The sequence below is a fragment of the Gallinula chloropus genome (genome assembly GCF_964237585.1).
Source record: "Gallinula chloropus genome assembly, chromosome: 1".
NCBI lineage: Eukaryota > Metazoa > Chordata > Aves > Gruiformes > Rallidae > Gallinula > Gallinula chloropus.
In genome coordinates, this window is record NC_140085.1 from 169585301 (window position 1) to 169602075 (window position 16775).

At 44.2% G+C, this 16775-nt stretch overlaps 1 protein-coding gene across 1 annotated transcript in view; it reads left to right on the top strand.

Annotated features, from left to right (window-relative positions):
- KLF12 (KLF transcription factor 12) overlaps positions 1–16775 on the top strand; it is a 173669-nt gene that overhangs the window by 81497 nt on the left and 75397 nt on the right. The window contains exon 3 of the mRNA XM_084272174.1: positions 3341–3881. Within this exon, the coding sequence (XP_084128300.1) occupies positions 3341–3881 (541 nt within the window). The remainder of the gene's footprint in view (positions 1–3340; positions 3882–16775) is intronic.

Consider the following 16775-nt stretch of genomic DNA (forward strand, 5'->3'; position numbering starts at 1 on the left):
CAGAAGAGAGATTAAAAGAGAATGTGGTTTATATGATAGAGGACTGCAGGTTTTTTGTATTTGGTTTTTTTTAATTCCCAACAGAGACGGTGTAATTACTATAGTAAAGCAAAGGCCTGTTCTTAGCACAGTGTAGAAAAATCTGTAAGTCATGACCTGTGCTTTGACTCAAAGACAATTGACTCTATCTATGGAACAAGTACTTTGTGTGGCATCAGGTGTATAAAGGTTTGGGATTCTTCCTTACTCATACTGTAAGTGACCTGATGCTGCTGGCTTCAAAGGCAGGTGGGAGATTGGAGCAGTCCGCAGTTGGTTTGGTGACTGACTGCTTTTGAGGTCTGTGTGTGTCTCTTGGGTCCAGTCTCAGAAGTATCCCAGAAGTCAGAAGGCTCCTGATGTGCTCCAGCAGTCTTAAGTGTGCATGCTGGGTACGTTAAGTCCCTGCTGCCCTCAGAACACTTAGAATCATGGAATTGTCTCGGTTCAAGGGACCCTTTAGGTCATCAAGTCCAACCATTACCCTGACCTGCCAACCACCACTAAACAGTGTCACTCAGCACCACATCTGACTGTCTTTTGAATACCTCCAGGGGTGGAGAATCCACCACTTCCCTGGGCAGCCCCTTCCAATGCTTAACAAAACGTGAGGGTGCTCTGAGTAGCAACGGAGGACAGCAACAGCAGGGTAATTACTTCATCCTTCGGCTCACAGAGTAGTGAGTTGTGCTGCTGAGGCAGGTGGCACTGGATCAACCTGAAATCTGCCTCTGGCACCCAGGGGAAGCCTGGAAGTACATCAACATACAGGATTTCCTGTGTGGCACATCTGTCTGTGAGCCCTGTGGATGGAGTTGATGATTTGTGCTGCTCCTAGGTGACCCTTCCCCAGCCATGTGGGCAGGGGAATCCCCTCATCTGTGCATGAGTTGATCTTGTTCATTCCCCTTCTCTCAGACATTTAAGATAAAAGAAGTTGCCTTTGGCCTTGGGAAGGTTTGGGTATGACCTGTGCGGGCTGTCCCTCTCTGCCTTGCCTTCGCTCTGCTGCCAGCCTGCTTAGTTCAGCAGAAGCAGTCCGTTTGCCCATCACATATGTAAGGCTTGTCAAGATGTGACAGATGAGCTGCTTTGTGGCATGGATTGGGGTATGGTTTTGTCTCCATCGTGGCACATATGGTATGCCAAATGCGCGGTCTCATTTCTGACATCAGCCAGGGTAAGGTGCTTCAGAGGGAGTTACCAGGAATCATCACCGGGCAATTACAGGTAGTTTTGCCTTCTTGAGGATGAGGTTTTCCTAACTCTGTCGCTGGTAGCTGGTTGTGTGCTTTGTAAAGTAACCTGGTGTTCACTCTGCCTTCTTTTTTTAGCAGAACTCCCCATTGTCACTATAAAGGCATTTTTTTTGGCTTTTGTTATTTATATTACAGCAGAACAGCAGGGTCTGGGGGTTGGATGAATTGGGGTCCCTTTGTTTTATGTTTATTTGTGTATGAATAGAGGAAGAGACTTACTGTTCCAGAGATGTTCCTGCTTTCACACGGGGAAAATGTCAGATCCAAGAATGAGCCTAAATCAGCTGAATAGATGGGATCTACTAGAATATCTCATCTTTCAGTATGCCAGGGTTCCTATCCACTTAGGCTGTTACTATAAATTTTAATATTAGTGTTTCTATTTTTCCTTTTAGAATAACAGCTCCATCCTGTGATGAAATTTGGCTCTGACTCAAACCCAGGAGGGTTCTCCATGAAAATATTTAACACAGTTGATTATAAAAATCCCAAAGTGAATTCATAGTTTGCTTGATTGTTACCGTATTTAGAGCAGACAAACTGAAGTATTTGTGGCTTAAATATTTCTGACTTAATATTTTTAGATACTTAGTAAACACTATAATCTAGAGATTGAGAGAACACATTCAGAGCTGCTTAAAAGATTGCTTGTTAGATCTGTGAATGGAATGATTCCTTATGGTCAAGTGAGATCTGAAATAGCTTGGCAAATGTTTTTTATCAGAGTTGGTTTTCCAACCAACTGGTTTTCCATACTACAGCACGTAACAGTGTGCCTGTAGAGAAGCTCTGCTGCAGTGCTGTGCCGTGGAGGTACTTCGCTGAGGAGCTGAGAGCTGTGCTTTGTCTTACTCTACCAGGTTACCAATGGGCATTTCCTTCCTTCCTCTGCTTATTGAAAATTACTTGAAAAAAACATTTTTGAACAGTGGCTGCTAATGGTGTACTGTCAAAAAGGAAAGATATATCAAATGGGCTTCTCCAGGAATCTGTCTTTGGCCTAGCATTATTCAAAAGTTCTCTCAACCTCTTATATAAAATATAAAAATAGAAGATGGCACCTGTCTAAAAAAACTTAAGACCAACCAGGTTTGAAAGAGTTGGTCCAAAGTATAGAATTACTTTGCAAAGTCAGGACAGTTTTTCTTAATTAGTATGGAAAAATAAAATAAAAATGAAATTATAACAAAGGTGAAGGCTATTTAATGAACTAGTTCAGGATAATGAATCGTGGTAGCCATTGCTGCCAGTAACAGGGCAACTGTACAAATGTGGGTCACTTTCATAAGTTGGGGAACGTACAGATAATGAACTTGTAAGTTCAGATAATGAACTTACAGATAATGAAGTTCATTGTAAGTTCATTATCAGTAACGATGTAGAATGCAAACGTCAGACACTGAAGTGAAGGACTATGTTTGGTGTGAGGCACCACCTTTGGAAGGTGGTGTGGACAAAACCGCCAAGATCACTGCAGAGAGGAAATGCTAGGGCTTGTTCTTTCAAAGCTGACCTATGACAGAAAGAACAAACAAGGCCTGCCTAGTCTAGAAGAAGGTAGGCAAGTTGGGGTGGAGGCAAGTTTGGGGAGATTTGTCTTCACGCATGCCAAAAACTGTTCGAGAAATGGTGTTGAGCAGGTTTTCTGCGTCTGTTGGAGGTGACACGAGGGAGTAACACTGTAGCTTAAAGTTAGATGTTGGGAAGAAATGTCCTGTTCAATATAAACAGTAGTTACCTGTGGAGATGTTAAAATTTTTGTCACTGATGACTTTACGTAGTGCAAAGAAACAGGATGATTTTGTACAATTGATCCTACCACCTTGCAAGAAATGGGAGTAGAATGTTTTTGAATATTCTGTTCAAACTGAGCATGCCTGTGCTTTCTAGCATGATTTGTCCTTCACAATTAGGAGCTGGCACAGGAAAAGGAAACATCCTGTGGCTTTTATCACCTAGTTGTGTGATGTGTGTTAGCAATAGGGCATGCAAGTCATCTTTAGCCACATATGTAACTATGTCCCTTTGTCCTTCTTCAACAGTCTCCAAACGTCCACAACTACCCAGATATGGAAGCTGTACCCTTGTTACTAAACAACATGAAGGCAGATCCAGCGGAGGATTCATTATCTACAGACCATTTCCAAACACAGACTGAACCAGTGGACTTGTCAATAAACAAAGCCAGGTCATCCCCTACAGCAGCCTCATCTTCACCTGTTTCCATGACAGCATCAGCCTCCTCCCCTTCCTCGACTTCTACTTCTTCTTCTAGTCGGCCAGCTTCATCACCCACAGTAATAACATCAGTATCCTCAGCAGCATCTGTACCGTCAGTATTAACTCCAGGTCCACTTGTGGCCTCTGCATCTGGTGTTGGAGGCCAGCAGTTTTTGCACATTATCCATCCAGTACCACCTTCAAGCCCCATGAACTTGCAGTCCAACAAAATGAGTCACGTGCACCGTATCCCTGTGGTGGTACAGTCGGTACCTGTTGTCTATACAGCTGTGAGATCACCTGGGAACATGAACAACACTATAGTAGTACCACTGTTGGAGGATGGGAGAAGCCACGTCAAAGGTAAGGTGGAATCAGTTTTGTGCATCTGTGGCAGCTCTAAAACCACTCTTGTATGAGGAAAATGTACCAGGGCTAGAAAGCCATTACTTTCCAAACTAACTGTGCCCTGTGCTGAAAAGACAAACAGCTTACACTATGGGGAGAGACCTTTAACAGTCTTATCCCGGATGGTCTTTAAAAGAAATAATTTCATAAAGAGTAAGGTCAGCGGTGGTGTTGGATACTCGGACAACTCATGGCAAGTTTTGTCCTGAGGGCAATAAAACCTCTCCAGCAGCTCAAGAAGTAGGACAATGAACTAGTGACAATATATAAAACATCATAGGTGGACATTGGGTGATAAAGATTTGGCAAGGGAAGGAATGTCAGAGAGAATTTTTTCCATGCAAAGAGAAAGCAGTTACTGGGCTGCAGGAACCTTCAAAGGAAAGGTTTATGCATCAGAGAGAGGTAGGTTTTATTAAGCTCAAGAAGTGGCAATGAAATACTTTGAATTAGGTTTCTTCTTCCAGATTAAACAGCAGAAGGGGGAAGGAAGCCACATGGAGTGTATGTGTTGGGAATGAGCTTTGCAGACACAGAACCTGAGAGGCACATGGAGGTGTGAAGGGAGGAAGAAAGCACATGCCAGAAGGACATATTACACTCTTGGAGAAGCATCCAAAAAAGAAGGGCAGCTGGAGAGGAATAAAAATGAGAATGTAACAGTTACTGAGGGAGCAAGAACTTGTTAGAGATGATGACATGGTGGGTGGAGGAAGAAAGGAGAAAACAGGTGTGCCCAAATACTTTGAAAAGCATATCTGCATACCTGACTGAGAGGGGAACATGAGGAAAAGAATGGGAGAGACTCATTTCATGGTTCATCGTGTGTGAGTGAATAAAATATGGCTAATTCTCCCCTGAAATGAGCTACTGCTTGAGGCAGAAGGGGAGGGTACCAACAGGCAACCTTACTTTAGGGCATATGAGACTACAGGGCATTTAATAATACATTTTATAATATCTCTCATGTACCTAATTGCATAATGAATGGGTCTGTACAACTAGAAGACCTTTGTTCTCCCACTCTCATGTCTGGTTTTGATGCACTAGCAATTGTGTATTATTGTACAGGATCATTCTGATGATTAGTTGCATCCTGTTGTCCGTAAATCTTTAGTTCTCCTCCTGTTCCCTCAGTACCTGAGGGTGGACTGTGCCCCCTCAACAGGCTTGGACACAGGAAATGAGCTCACAGCTGATCTGGGTTTTGTTTTAAGCATCAAAATAATGGCTGAAGAAGTTTTATTGCACTTCGTACAGTGACATAATTTTAGGACTTTGTGCCATTCTGTCAAGAAATTATGAATGAAAGCAGAACTTTTCGCCAAGTTGTCTGGGGAAAAAAAGAAGAAAAAGGAAAATTTTAGTCTTTATTTTGATTTTGGAGCATTGGGCTGCAGCTGACCTTGAGCTCATCCAAATATTTTTTCCATTTGTTTTCTTTTCACAGAGGTGCTAATTGGCTCTGGGAGTAGTGTCCTGTATAGGAAACACCCCCTGATCTTGTAAAACTGGAACTTTGCTACCCCAGTTTCTTCAACAAAATTCCAGAATTTCATATGCCGTAGGGATTTCAGCCCCTGAGCTCCGGGTCTCCTGAGCTCCCTGACAATATCGCCTTTGTGCTGTGATTGGCTGAGATCATTAACCAGTCCTGCCGCGGCTGTTAATGGACAGCTGAAGAAAAAGAGGAGATTAATCACAGAATCATAGGGGTTGGAAGGGACCTCGAGAGATCATCGGGTCCAACCCCCCTGCCAAAGCAGCTCCCTAGTCATCTAGCACAGATAGGCATCCAGACGGGTCTGGAAATGTCTCCAGAGATGGAGACTCCACCACCCCCCTGGGCAGCCTGTCCCAGGGCTCTGTCACCCTCACTGTGTAAAAGTTCTTCCGCATGTTGGTGCGGAACTTCCTGTGCTCCAACTTGCAGCCATTGCCCCTTGTCCTGTCACCTCAGAGCACTGAAAAGGGGCTGGCTGATTCCCCCTGCATCCCATACTTAAGATATTTATAAACATTAATTAGGTCCCTCCTTAGTCTTCTTTTCTCAAGGCTGAACAGTCCCAGCTCACTCAGCCTATCCTCCTAGGGGAGATGCTTCAGGCCCTTAATCATCTTTGTAGCCCTCCTCTAGACTCTATCCAGGAGATCCCTGTCTTTTTTATACCAGGGAGCCCAGAACTGGACACAATACTCCAAGTGGGGCCTGACCAAGGCAGAGTAGAGGGGGAGGATCACCTCCTTCAACCTGCTGGCCAGATTCCTCCTGATGCACCCCAGAAAGTGTTCTTAATTAAGTGTTCTTTAATTTTTTTTTTTTTTTTGTCATTTTTTGCTCCCGTTTTGCTATCACTAGTTCTTTTGATATAAATGTTCAGGTTAATATGAATAAACACAATAGAGGAATAATGGGCCACAACCCACTCCAGGTAATCATCTTTTGTCAGCTTTTGCTGGAGTGTGTTATTCTTTCTTTAATGTAAAACAATATAATAAAATTCAATGACATTACCCGTATTATCTGATTAAATAAATGTTACATGTGCAGGCTAACTTCTCTTCAGTGGAAGGGTCAGCTCCTGTGCTGAAAATGAGAAATAAATGTATGCAGATGCTGACAGACGAGTGAATTGGTTGGTAATCCTCTACCAGCTGAAGGAGAAATGCAGGTTCCGAATCATATAGAGCCACAATTTTCAACTCTTACCTGAATGTTGAGGATTTCTGGAAACAAAACATATACATGCTGAAAGAAAGCTGATCCGCAGATAGGGTTGGCAGCATTTGTCTGGTAATTCATAGAATCATAGAATGGTCTGGGCTGGAAGGGACCCCAAGGATCATAGAGCTCCAACCCCCTGCCACAGGCAGGGACACCAACCTCCAGGTCTGGATCTACACAAGGCTGCCCAGGGCCCCATCCAACCTGGCCTTGAACACCTCCAGGGACAGGGCATCCAGCACCGCTCTGGGCAGCCTGTTCCAGCACCTCACCACTTTCTCTGTAAAGAACTTCCCCCTGATATCTAATCTAAACCTTCGCTCCTTTAGCTTCAGTCCATTGCCCCTTGTCCTGCCATTATCTACCCTTTTAAAAAGTTGATTCCCCTCCTGTTTGTATGTTCCCTTCAGGTACTGGAAGGCTGCAATGAGGTCCCCCTACAGCCTTCTCTTCTCCAGGCTGAACAAGCCCAGCTCCCTCAGCCTCTCTTTGTAGGGGAGGTGCTCCAGCTCTCTAATCATCTTTGTGGCCTCCTCTGAACCCTGTCCAACAGTTCTACATCTTTCTTGTATTGGGGCCCTAAATCTGGACACAGGACTCCAGCTGGGGCATGGACACAGGACTCCAGCATGAGGGCAGAGTAGAGAGGGACAATCACCTTCCTGTCCCTGCTGGCCACCCCTCTTCTGATGTTCCTCTGTTTTTGCTCTTTTGGTACTATCTCAGAGACTGTGTTGATGATCCAGGGCTGTGGTTGGGAAGCACTTGAAGTTATATTATACATTAGCCTGTATCTAAGTCCTTTTCACTTGTATGAGACTTGGGCATTTTCCTGAATAGAGATAATTTCGATGCTAAAAGTAATGAAAATTACATTAGACTTAATTTCAGACCTCTCCTGTTTTTCTAGGTGCAGGTACCTAAGGGAAAAATGCAAGAAACAGGGTATAAAGCAAGCTATTTCCTTGTTGTTCCGAGAATTATATTTCTTATGCTGAATTTTCCTCTTCCAGGTTTAACTAGAAATATTTTGTCTTTAAGTTAAGTTAAGTTTATTAAGTTTTGTCTTTAAGTTTATTGAAAAACCTTATCGGGCCACCTGCCTCTGGGCACTTTCCTTGGGTGGGTTTCTGCTTCCCCTGATGCTTCCCAGTCCACCTTCCCTCTCTCTGGGACAAAACTGGCCTCCTGGTGGCTGCAATTTCTAGGGCAAATACTTCTTTTTCTTTCTTCACAGAAACAAACAGAATTGTGTTTGAATTTTCTCTTCCCTCCAGCACAAGAAATCACTGCCTCCTCTTCAGTTTCCTCCTCTTTTTCTGTTTTTTTCTAGTCCTTCCCATCTCAGTGGCTGTTGAGTGCCAGTTTCAGCAGCTCTGCTTCATCTCTCCCTCCTTACCTGTTAATGTTTCTAACCCTCACTGTCACCTGCTCTTCTGCCGCCTCACGTCCTTCTCTGTGGCTTCATTCATCCTGACGTTCTCCATCGCACCTTCCTTCAGGAGAGCCTCAGGTCTCCTTTTCTGCCTCCCAGCAGAGCTCATTCTGCTCATTTCTGCTCCCTGTCCTGCCTCCTCCCTCCTATTTGCGAGGTTTCACGTTAAATCATTAGTGCAGCATTGAAAACCGGGTGGGCAGCGTCCCGTCAGGTCCTGCGCCGCGTGCTACACCCCAGAATTGCATGCAGACTCCCCCACCAACTCCAGACCTGCCCCTCCTGCCATCCCCCTGCTGCACCCCATGAGCAGGAGGCACCCCAGGGAGACCCCCGAAGTGGGAGGTCTCCACACCTGTGTGCTGTCCCACACCTCATGCCCAGCTGTGCACATTAACTCCCTACATTCTAATCCTCCTGTTACCTCATACAGAATCATAGAATGCTTTGGGTTGGAAGAGACCTCAAAGGTCCTCTAGTTCCAGCCCCCTGCCACATGCTCAAGGTGTAGTAACATGTTAGGGCTGAGATGAAGTTGCCTTCCTTTCCTGGTGGCTACTGTTGCCTTGTCATCCAAAGCCTTTAAAAAGCACTTGGAGATTTTTTTTCTGCGGAGTAGGTGGTGAGCACTAGTCATTCATACACATTAAACTATTCCTAAGCATTGAAATCCCCTGAAAAACTCTTTCCTCACCTTTTTTTTTCTCCCTGTTCACCAATGGTGAGGAGTACTAAAAGGTGTAATTAGAGGCACAGCAGGTAGCGGCACCTATAGATGTGGATGCCTTATGGTTTCCCTTAAAACCCTGTATTTGGTTGCTCACAGTCTGTTTATGAGGTAACCATTTAGGCTAACATTTTCCATGCTGCATGTCTGCCTCAGGCTATTTCTCTTTTTCTTTCTTCTTGAGGAAAGTTTCAAGGAAGAGCTATTCCTCTCTTCCTGAAACTTGAGTGTAAAGAAAAAGATGTAACATTTTCCACGTTGAAAAATTTATTCCGGCCTTTTTTTGGTGAAAAACTCTAGAACCTCCTTAGTTTTGTGCTGTTAATCTCAAGTTTGGTTTGGACCACTGGGAATTTTTTGTTGTGGGTTTTTTTTTTCTTTTTAAACACTTGAGGAACCAAGCCAAGTTTGAAGACCTGACCCCTGCCCCCGAGCCCTCTTAAAGGGTGAAGCAAAAAACCGCTGTGGCTGAGAAAAGGCAAGGAGGAGGTTGGAAGGAGTTGGGCAGTGGAGAGAAGGGCAGGATGGAAGGGAGTGGGTCAGAAAAGGAGGTAGTGAGATGACTATGGATGTGTGAACATGCTCAGGAGGAAAGTGGGAGATGGTCAGTAGCAGAGGAAGGGGAAGAAGCAAAAGGAGGGTAGAAAAGAGATGTGAGCAGGTGTCCTGGTTTTGGTCAGGATGGAGTTAACTTCATTTGCAACAGCGGATGGAATGCTGTGTTTGGGAGTTAAAATGGAAGCAGCGCTGATAACACCCTGATGTTTCTAGTTGCTGTCAGACAGTCAAGGACTTTCTCAGCTCTTCATATTTCTCTATTCATGAGAAAGGAGGGGCGAAGCCAGGACAGGTGACCCAAACTAGCCAAAGGGGGTATTCCATGCCAATTATGTCCTGCCCAGTTTAACGGGGGGCTGATGGGAGGAGGAGCAGGTGGTTCCAGGACGCACGATTTTTTGGGGACTGTCGGATTCCGGGACGGCTCTGGGTGGCACGGCCTGAGTTGTGGGTTTGGTGAGAAACTGCATTGTGTATCAACAGCTTCATATATTTTTTGCTTTAAAGTGCTGTTGGCATTGTTATATTTTATCTTTCTGCTATTCTGGTAAACTATCCTTATCCCAACCCACGGGCCTTTTGGTTTCTTGGTTTTGGGGTTGTTATTTGCCCCTTCCTTTTCCCTTCCCTTGCCTCACCCTTTTTACTGAAAGGGTTGTCAGGGCCTGGAACAGGCTGCCCAGGGAGGGGGTTGAGTCACCATCCCTGGATGTGTTTAAAAGACAGGTAGATGAGGTACTTAGGGATATGGTTTAGCATAGGATGGGATTGGTTGGACTTGATGATCTTAAAGGTCTTTTCCAACCTTGTGATTCTGTGACTGTTTTTGTGTTGCTGGGCCTGTGTGCAGCCCCAGCAGAAATACACAGATTGTGGCTTTTCACAGTTTACACACGCCACATTCCTTGCTGTGGATACAGTATGAAGTAGTAAATGCAGTACTGTTTGCTGTAGATATTTCCTCAGCTTAAAAGAGGTAATATCACTGGGTTACATTATCTACTGCCCTTGGGTTTTTTTTACAGCACAGCCTGCTCTTTCTGACTACCAGAAGTTTATTCCACAAGCGTAAATGCAATTTGTAGTACGAAGTTTGGAATTTAGAGAGTCGTTCCATATGTTTAAAGGTCAGATTATATGGTCTGTTTGTATAAATTATGCTATGGAAGAGGCTCTTAATTAAAACCAGTAGTGTTGCCTTTTTTATTTCATGTGAAGTGGTTACCCTTTCTACATTTTAGAGGCTAGTTATTTTGAATTTAAATTGTGTGGAGGCAGAGATTTTCTGCTTAGCTGTATTTTTTTTGTAGTTACCCACACAAATTTTTGTGGCTCTATGTATTCCAACCTGTCCACCTCCATCCTTCCCGCCCTGCTCGCCTCCCTCCCACCCCCTGCCCACCCTCCCAATATTGACTCTCTCTCCCCCTGTTTGTTTGATTTGTCTGGAAGAAATATCCATGCTTCTTGGAAAGGAGAAGCAGCTTGGCAGCGGGTAGCTAGAAAGAGAAGCAGGCAGAAGAGAGGCTTGTATTCAGGGTGGGACCTATGTCTCTGGAGATGGTGTGTATATGTAAGAACTAAAGTAAACAGTAGTTCTTGTGAGAATGGAGAGTGAAACACAGGTTACAAGATAGATTGTGGTGTTTGAAGTTGAGAAGGAGGTTGCTTGAAGACAAAGTAGCTTGGGTTAACTATGGGGGGTCCCATAAACGGTCATGTTTTTACCCAGGAGCAGGTTTGGGGAAGGGAGGCCAATGTGTATTCCAACTTCACTTCTGAAACCCACCATAAGGAGGATGAGGAAGTCCATTTCAACGTAGCCTGAATCCCTGCACCTTTTGGAGGCTGTTAATCCCTTGTCTTCCATGCCAAGAATGCCTCTGGTCCTCCAGCATTGTACTCTCACCAGGGCTGAGCTTTGATGTAGTTGCTTTTATCCTAGAAATTTAGACCCAGCAGAAACGCAAGCATAAAACTTCTCATTTATTTTATCCCTGCCTTGGGTTTTATTGTGTGTTGGACCACCCTGCTGGAAACTTTCTGGTGTTCAGAATATCTCTGGAGTGTGGCAGTGTGCAAGTTGCGATCTGCTGCTGTTTTGTAGTGGCTCTGCAATGCTTTATTTAATATTAAATATATTCTGTCCTCACTGTTCTCCCTGTTTACTTCTGGCGATAGAGTATTGGTATATTGGGTGCTCAGTGAGATATACATCTCAGTAGTCTCTGTGGTTTGTTTGCTGTGTATATGAGGTCTTGTGGCATTCAAATAGCTTAGGAAGAGAAAAGTCCTTTGCTTAAAACAATGGTGGGGTATGTTTATGCATACAACCCAATGGCAGGGATGCTTAAATATGTGCATACATTACATCCATGTGATCACTCCCACCTCTGTATTTCTCTACGCAGCTATTCTCTTACAGGTTTATGGCAAATTATTTGACTGGTGAAATGATTTTAAATATTGCCTTTGATTGGATCATAGCAATTAATATTCTCTGGTAGATTAGTTACGCTGTGCGTTCAGCGCCAGTTCCCATTCTCTGTGAACCATAGCTGTGCTGGGTGCAGTTTAACTGCTCTAGCCATATAGTCCCATAAAATCTCAATAAAATCTGAAAACTGTGGAGTATGGGTAATCTTGCTATAAATTGTAATAAAAATTACCCCTGTAGACTCTATATTCTGACCATTACAGTCATGGATACTGCTGCTCTGTACATAAAGTTTTATGAAATAAATCGACCAATTCTGCTGCCCCTACCAGACACCAGGCTGTTTTGATTGAAAATCTGATAGGTGCGCTCAGAGCCTTTTCCAACACATAAAGTGCTTATAATGAACTTGAAACAGGAAGAAAAATGCCATATATGCGCTTCATATAGTACAGACCAGTTCAGGAGGATAAAATCATGAATGCCATCATTCCCCTGCATTTGTTAGGTCAATACAGCCAGGATTTGGTTGCCTGAAACATGTTAAGTAAACCTGAATGTAACACTTAAGGGTGTATCGCTGAGGGCATAATTTCAGATAGCTCCTGTCCATCCGCGTCTACAAGCGTTGCTTCTCCATCGAAAACAAGCAGCAGCGTCTGTGATGTTCTCCTCTGACGTTCTCTTGCTGGGGAAATCTGTGCTGGGCTCCTGTTCTCTTAAGAGACTGCCAAGAAGGGGGATGTTTGGTTTTCCAGATATCAAGCTACAGTGTGAATTTGGCCTTGCACAGTTGTAAAACCTATTTTCTAAGAGTAACCCAGAAGGGTGGAGATGAGATGGTCCTTCTATTTGGTGTTCGATTCACCCAGAAGTGTTCTTTGATCAGTGGCAGTTTATGAAAGAGCAGAAGAACTGCTGTTGGCCAGCAGTTCACCTCTTGCAGTATTTTGGATACCGACCGATGCCATACACCAAATCTGAAGGCCAAAGTTGTGGTTTAGACACTACTGTTGGCAGATTCTTGGTTTTAATGACTACTCGTGTGTCATGCTGTAAATTACTTCTCTTCCAAATTTGCCCACAAGGGCCCTGAGGCCAAAGATCGTTTTCTTCAGTGTCACTGCTGGGGACCAAGGTACCTCTGTGGCATTAAGTGAGTGGTGGTAGGCGGGAGGAGAGTGTGAGCAAGCAGAGTTGTGCAGTGCTGTTGCCATTGTTCCATCATCAGGCATTTTCTGAGATCCCCAGATGACACTTCCACTCCTTTCCCAGAAAACCAGGGCATGACAGAGCTGCAACACAAAGGCTGCTCTCCTCTTGCCAGCAAGGAGTGGGTCTGCCGTGGCTCAGGGAGGCACCGAGCCATGTTCCTCTGCCAGAGCTGGTGCCCCAGCACCCAGTGAGAGGAAGGGGGTTCATGCTATGCAGTCCATGGAGACAGATGGGCTCACCACCCTTGGAGGCATCCAACTCCTTCTGATGGCTGTATGGGAGGGTTGGGGTGGTTCTGCTTGCAACGCAGGTGCTTGAAGATGGGCGAGAGGCTCTTCCCCTCCTAGTGTCCCCCAGTTCCTGAGGCCCAGGGCCCTCAGACAGTATTTGGGGCTGATGGAAACATACTGTTAGGTGCTCCTGGGTCATGGGGTGGGTCACTGCAAATGGCAGACTATATTAATATCATCATCATCGTTGTTGTTATTATTATTGTTGTTGTAGTAATAATAATAACAATAACAACAATAACAACAATAACAATAGTAACTATTATTATTATTATTATTATTATTATTATTATTATTATTATTATTATTATTATTATTATTATTATTATATTTTCTAACTATTTCTTTCACAGTGTTTCTGATGCTGGCAGGTTAATAGTGTATTGTGCTAGAACGTGAGCGCCATATAGTTTTTTTAAGCATGTTTTCCAGTCCCATCCTTCTAGGAGTTTGACAGCAAATGTCACTTCATTACCTCAGTCCTTCCTAGCCTGTGGACACACGGACACACACGTAACAGCAGTACCAATGAGATTCTTGCAAATGTTAATTTTGGGGTGTGGGGTGGTGTTTGGTTTTCCACTCTTGATGGAGGTAAGCGCAAAGCAACCATTGCTTACAGCTAGTCTTCTTTTACATGCTGTATGCCAGCACACACTGGAAACAACTGGAGAGGAGTTTCCAAGAGAGACATCTGGCAATAGCAAACATGACTCTTTCTGCTTGCTTGAGGTACCTCACGTTTCTGTACAAATTAAACTTCCATCATAGTAAAATCCTGTGGCTGTGTTTGCAAGGGCAAACACATCACCCAGGTGTGGAACAGAACTAGCAAGGCCAGAGGGACCTCCCCACCAGCCAGGGTGATGTCTCACGTAGTGCAGGACTTGGCGTTACTCTCCCTGCTGCAGACTTTTGTAACCCTGCTTTTGGCTGGCAGGTCTGGTGGGCGGATGGCAGGACCACCTGGAAATCCCGTCATGGGCAATCATTTTGATTAGCGGGTTGAATATTAGTCATCCTTCAGAGAAAGCAGAGTGGAGCGTTTAATATGTGAAACAAAAGCAAACTGCCTCTGAACTTGGGAATCCTTTCAAAAAGCAGAAGTAGATTTATAATTATTTTAAGAGAACAGCTAAGCATAATTCAGTATTAATTATGTGGCAGTGTATCAGCAGGCCACCACTCATGTATGTATTTTTACAAAGTTATTAGTACATAAGTTAGAATAATGCAAAAAAACGGACTTTTTAAGATAAAATGAGCCAGAGGCTTCAATATTTCAGGATGCTGAAAATTTCATTTTTTTTTTTTCCGTAGCATCTCATAATGAGTCATTTCAGCATTAGTTAATACTACATGGCTTAGCTATAAAGAGAGGCAAAGATCCTGATGGTTACTTCGTTTTCTCCTACTCTTAAATATTTCATTCATCTTTAACCCAAGGGGCTCGTATTTGCCTTTAAAGCAAAGGTAGTATGTAGATGTGAAATTACTTATAGTGGGTCTTTGTGAGCTTACTGATGGGATGAGTTTTCATCCCTTTCACTTGCAGGAAATCTGACTGGGTAAAAAAAAACAAACCCGGTTGCAGTAAGTGGTGGTTGCAGTATGTTGGTGTGTGGCCCTTTTGACCCCGAGAGGGCCCAGATTCAGGCCACATACAGGCATCACACTTCAGAATTTCTGGTGGTGCTTGGCCTTGCCTGCCCGGGTCAGAGCACTTGAGCTGTGTATCCCTAAATAATATTTGGAAAGAGGCAAAGCGATTAGGAATTACTCCAGTGGAGCCTAAATATGACATCCAGGGGATAGCATTTACCCAACAGCCTAGTAACACCAGCACGTGTGTGAGAAGTGAGCTTGGAGAGGTTTAAATCCACGGTCAAAGGAAAGCAGCCAAGAGATGCCCCAGCGCAGACAGGAGCCCAAATTTAGAGAGTGGAGGAGGAGAAAAATATCCTGTTGGTATGCCTCAGTACTCAGGTTATTCCCCTGGGAAGACGGAGGCTGCGTCCTGGCCCGAGGAGTTCATGTGCTCTTAGCAGCCGGCAGGCTGGATCCTTCCCAGAGATTTTGCTTCCATGACATGGCTAATCCTGTACCGTGTCAAAAATGACACAGCTATGTGCCAGAAAGCACAAATTTAATCAGTGCTCATTAGAAAGTTGCTGTGCAAATTTATATCTGTTTCAGCATTGTAGAAGGAGAAACTGCGTCGGGAGAAACAGGCTCAAGTATTGTCTTTCCCCCACAGCTAACATAAATTTTAAAGCCAAGAACTGCTTGGTTTGATAGAAATAGAAGCAAGCTTATAGCTGATCCAGATCAGATTTTTTTCCCTACTGGCAACTGACAGGTGGCAGATACAATATTAATGACTGTCGTCCAGGTTCTGGAGTGTTTACAAGCTGCTTTGTGCCTTTCATGAGAGCCATTTGCACATCTTACCTTAAAACAAGCACAGAGAGTGAAATCCCTCATACTGCCCAAAGGGAAATGCCTTTTTGGTACCGTTTGGCAAAGTGGCCATTGAGAAGTGATTGAATATATGTACGTGCATCAGGAGCAATGATCTGTACTTTCTTCAGCAAAAAGGATCCTTGTGTCTTGGGGCTAACAGGGATGGAAAGCGATGTGGCTGCTTGCAGCCTTCTGCACTTGCACACATTCCTAAATAACTCCCCTGGCTCCCCTGTCTTTTCATCGTGGAGTGCTAACAGCTTGCTTCTGGAGCTCCTGGTGCACACTCTTTCAATGACACCTTTGTCCCAGGAAAGCTGTCTCTGACTCATTTCTTTCTGCTTGCCTCCCCTTAGCCTCATTCATGCTTCACAAAACCACCGGATGCTCTGTCAGACAAATCTTGCCTTTCAAGAGGAGTCGCAAGGGCAAGGAAACCAGCTCATTTTTAAGGCCTGAGCTTTATTAATTAAATGTGTCTGCTTGTGTTGGGGGGGGACTTGGTTCAGTGGTGCAGCTGGGTCCCTTCTGGACCCATGGTCTTAAGTTCAAGGAAAAGTGTGGTTGCCAGAGCAAGGTACAGCACAAAGGGAGGCCAAAACGTCCTGGCACATTTTGTGGGCTCTCCTCTACCTTGCTTGCCAATTCTATTCCATTGCTCACTTGTCCTCCACCTTTTTCATCTCATTTACTAGATTATCTCTTGCCTGCATCTCTTCATTCTTTCCAGTTTGATGTTTGTTAGGCCAATAATTACTCTTAATTCAGTGTTTATGAACTGCCGCTGGTATTTATAGACCTTGGTGCCAGCAGTTCGACAGTTGTTCTTAGATATCCAAGAGAAAGTCAAAGCTGTTGACATAAGTAGGAGTCATGAACTCTGAATGTATAAAAATCCTGTACTGTAGTTTGCACGCTGTAGTAAGCGGTGAGGAGGAGATTTCTGTCAGGCTTTTGGCCAGTTGGTTATTCACATGGCTCATTTGGGGGAGGAGAGTA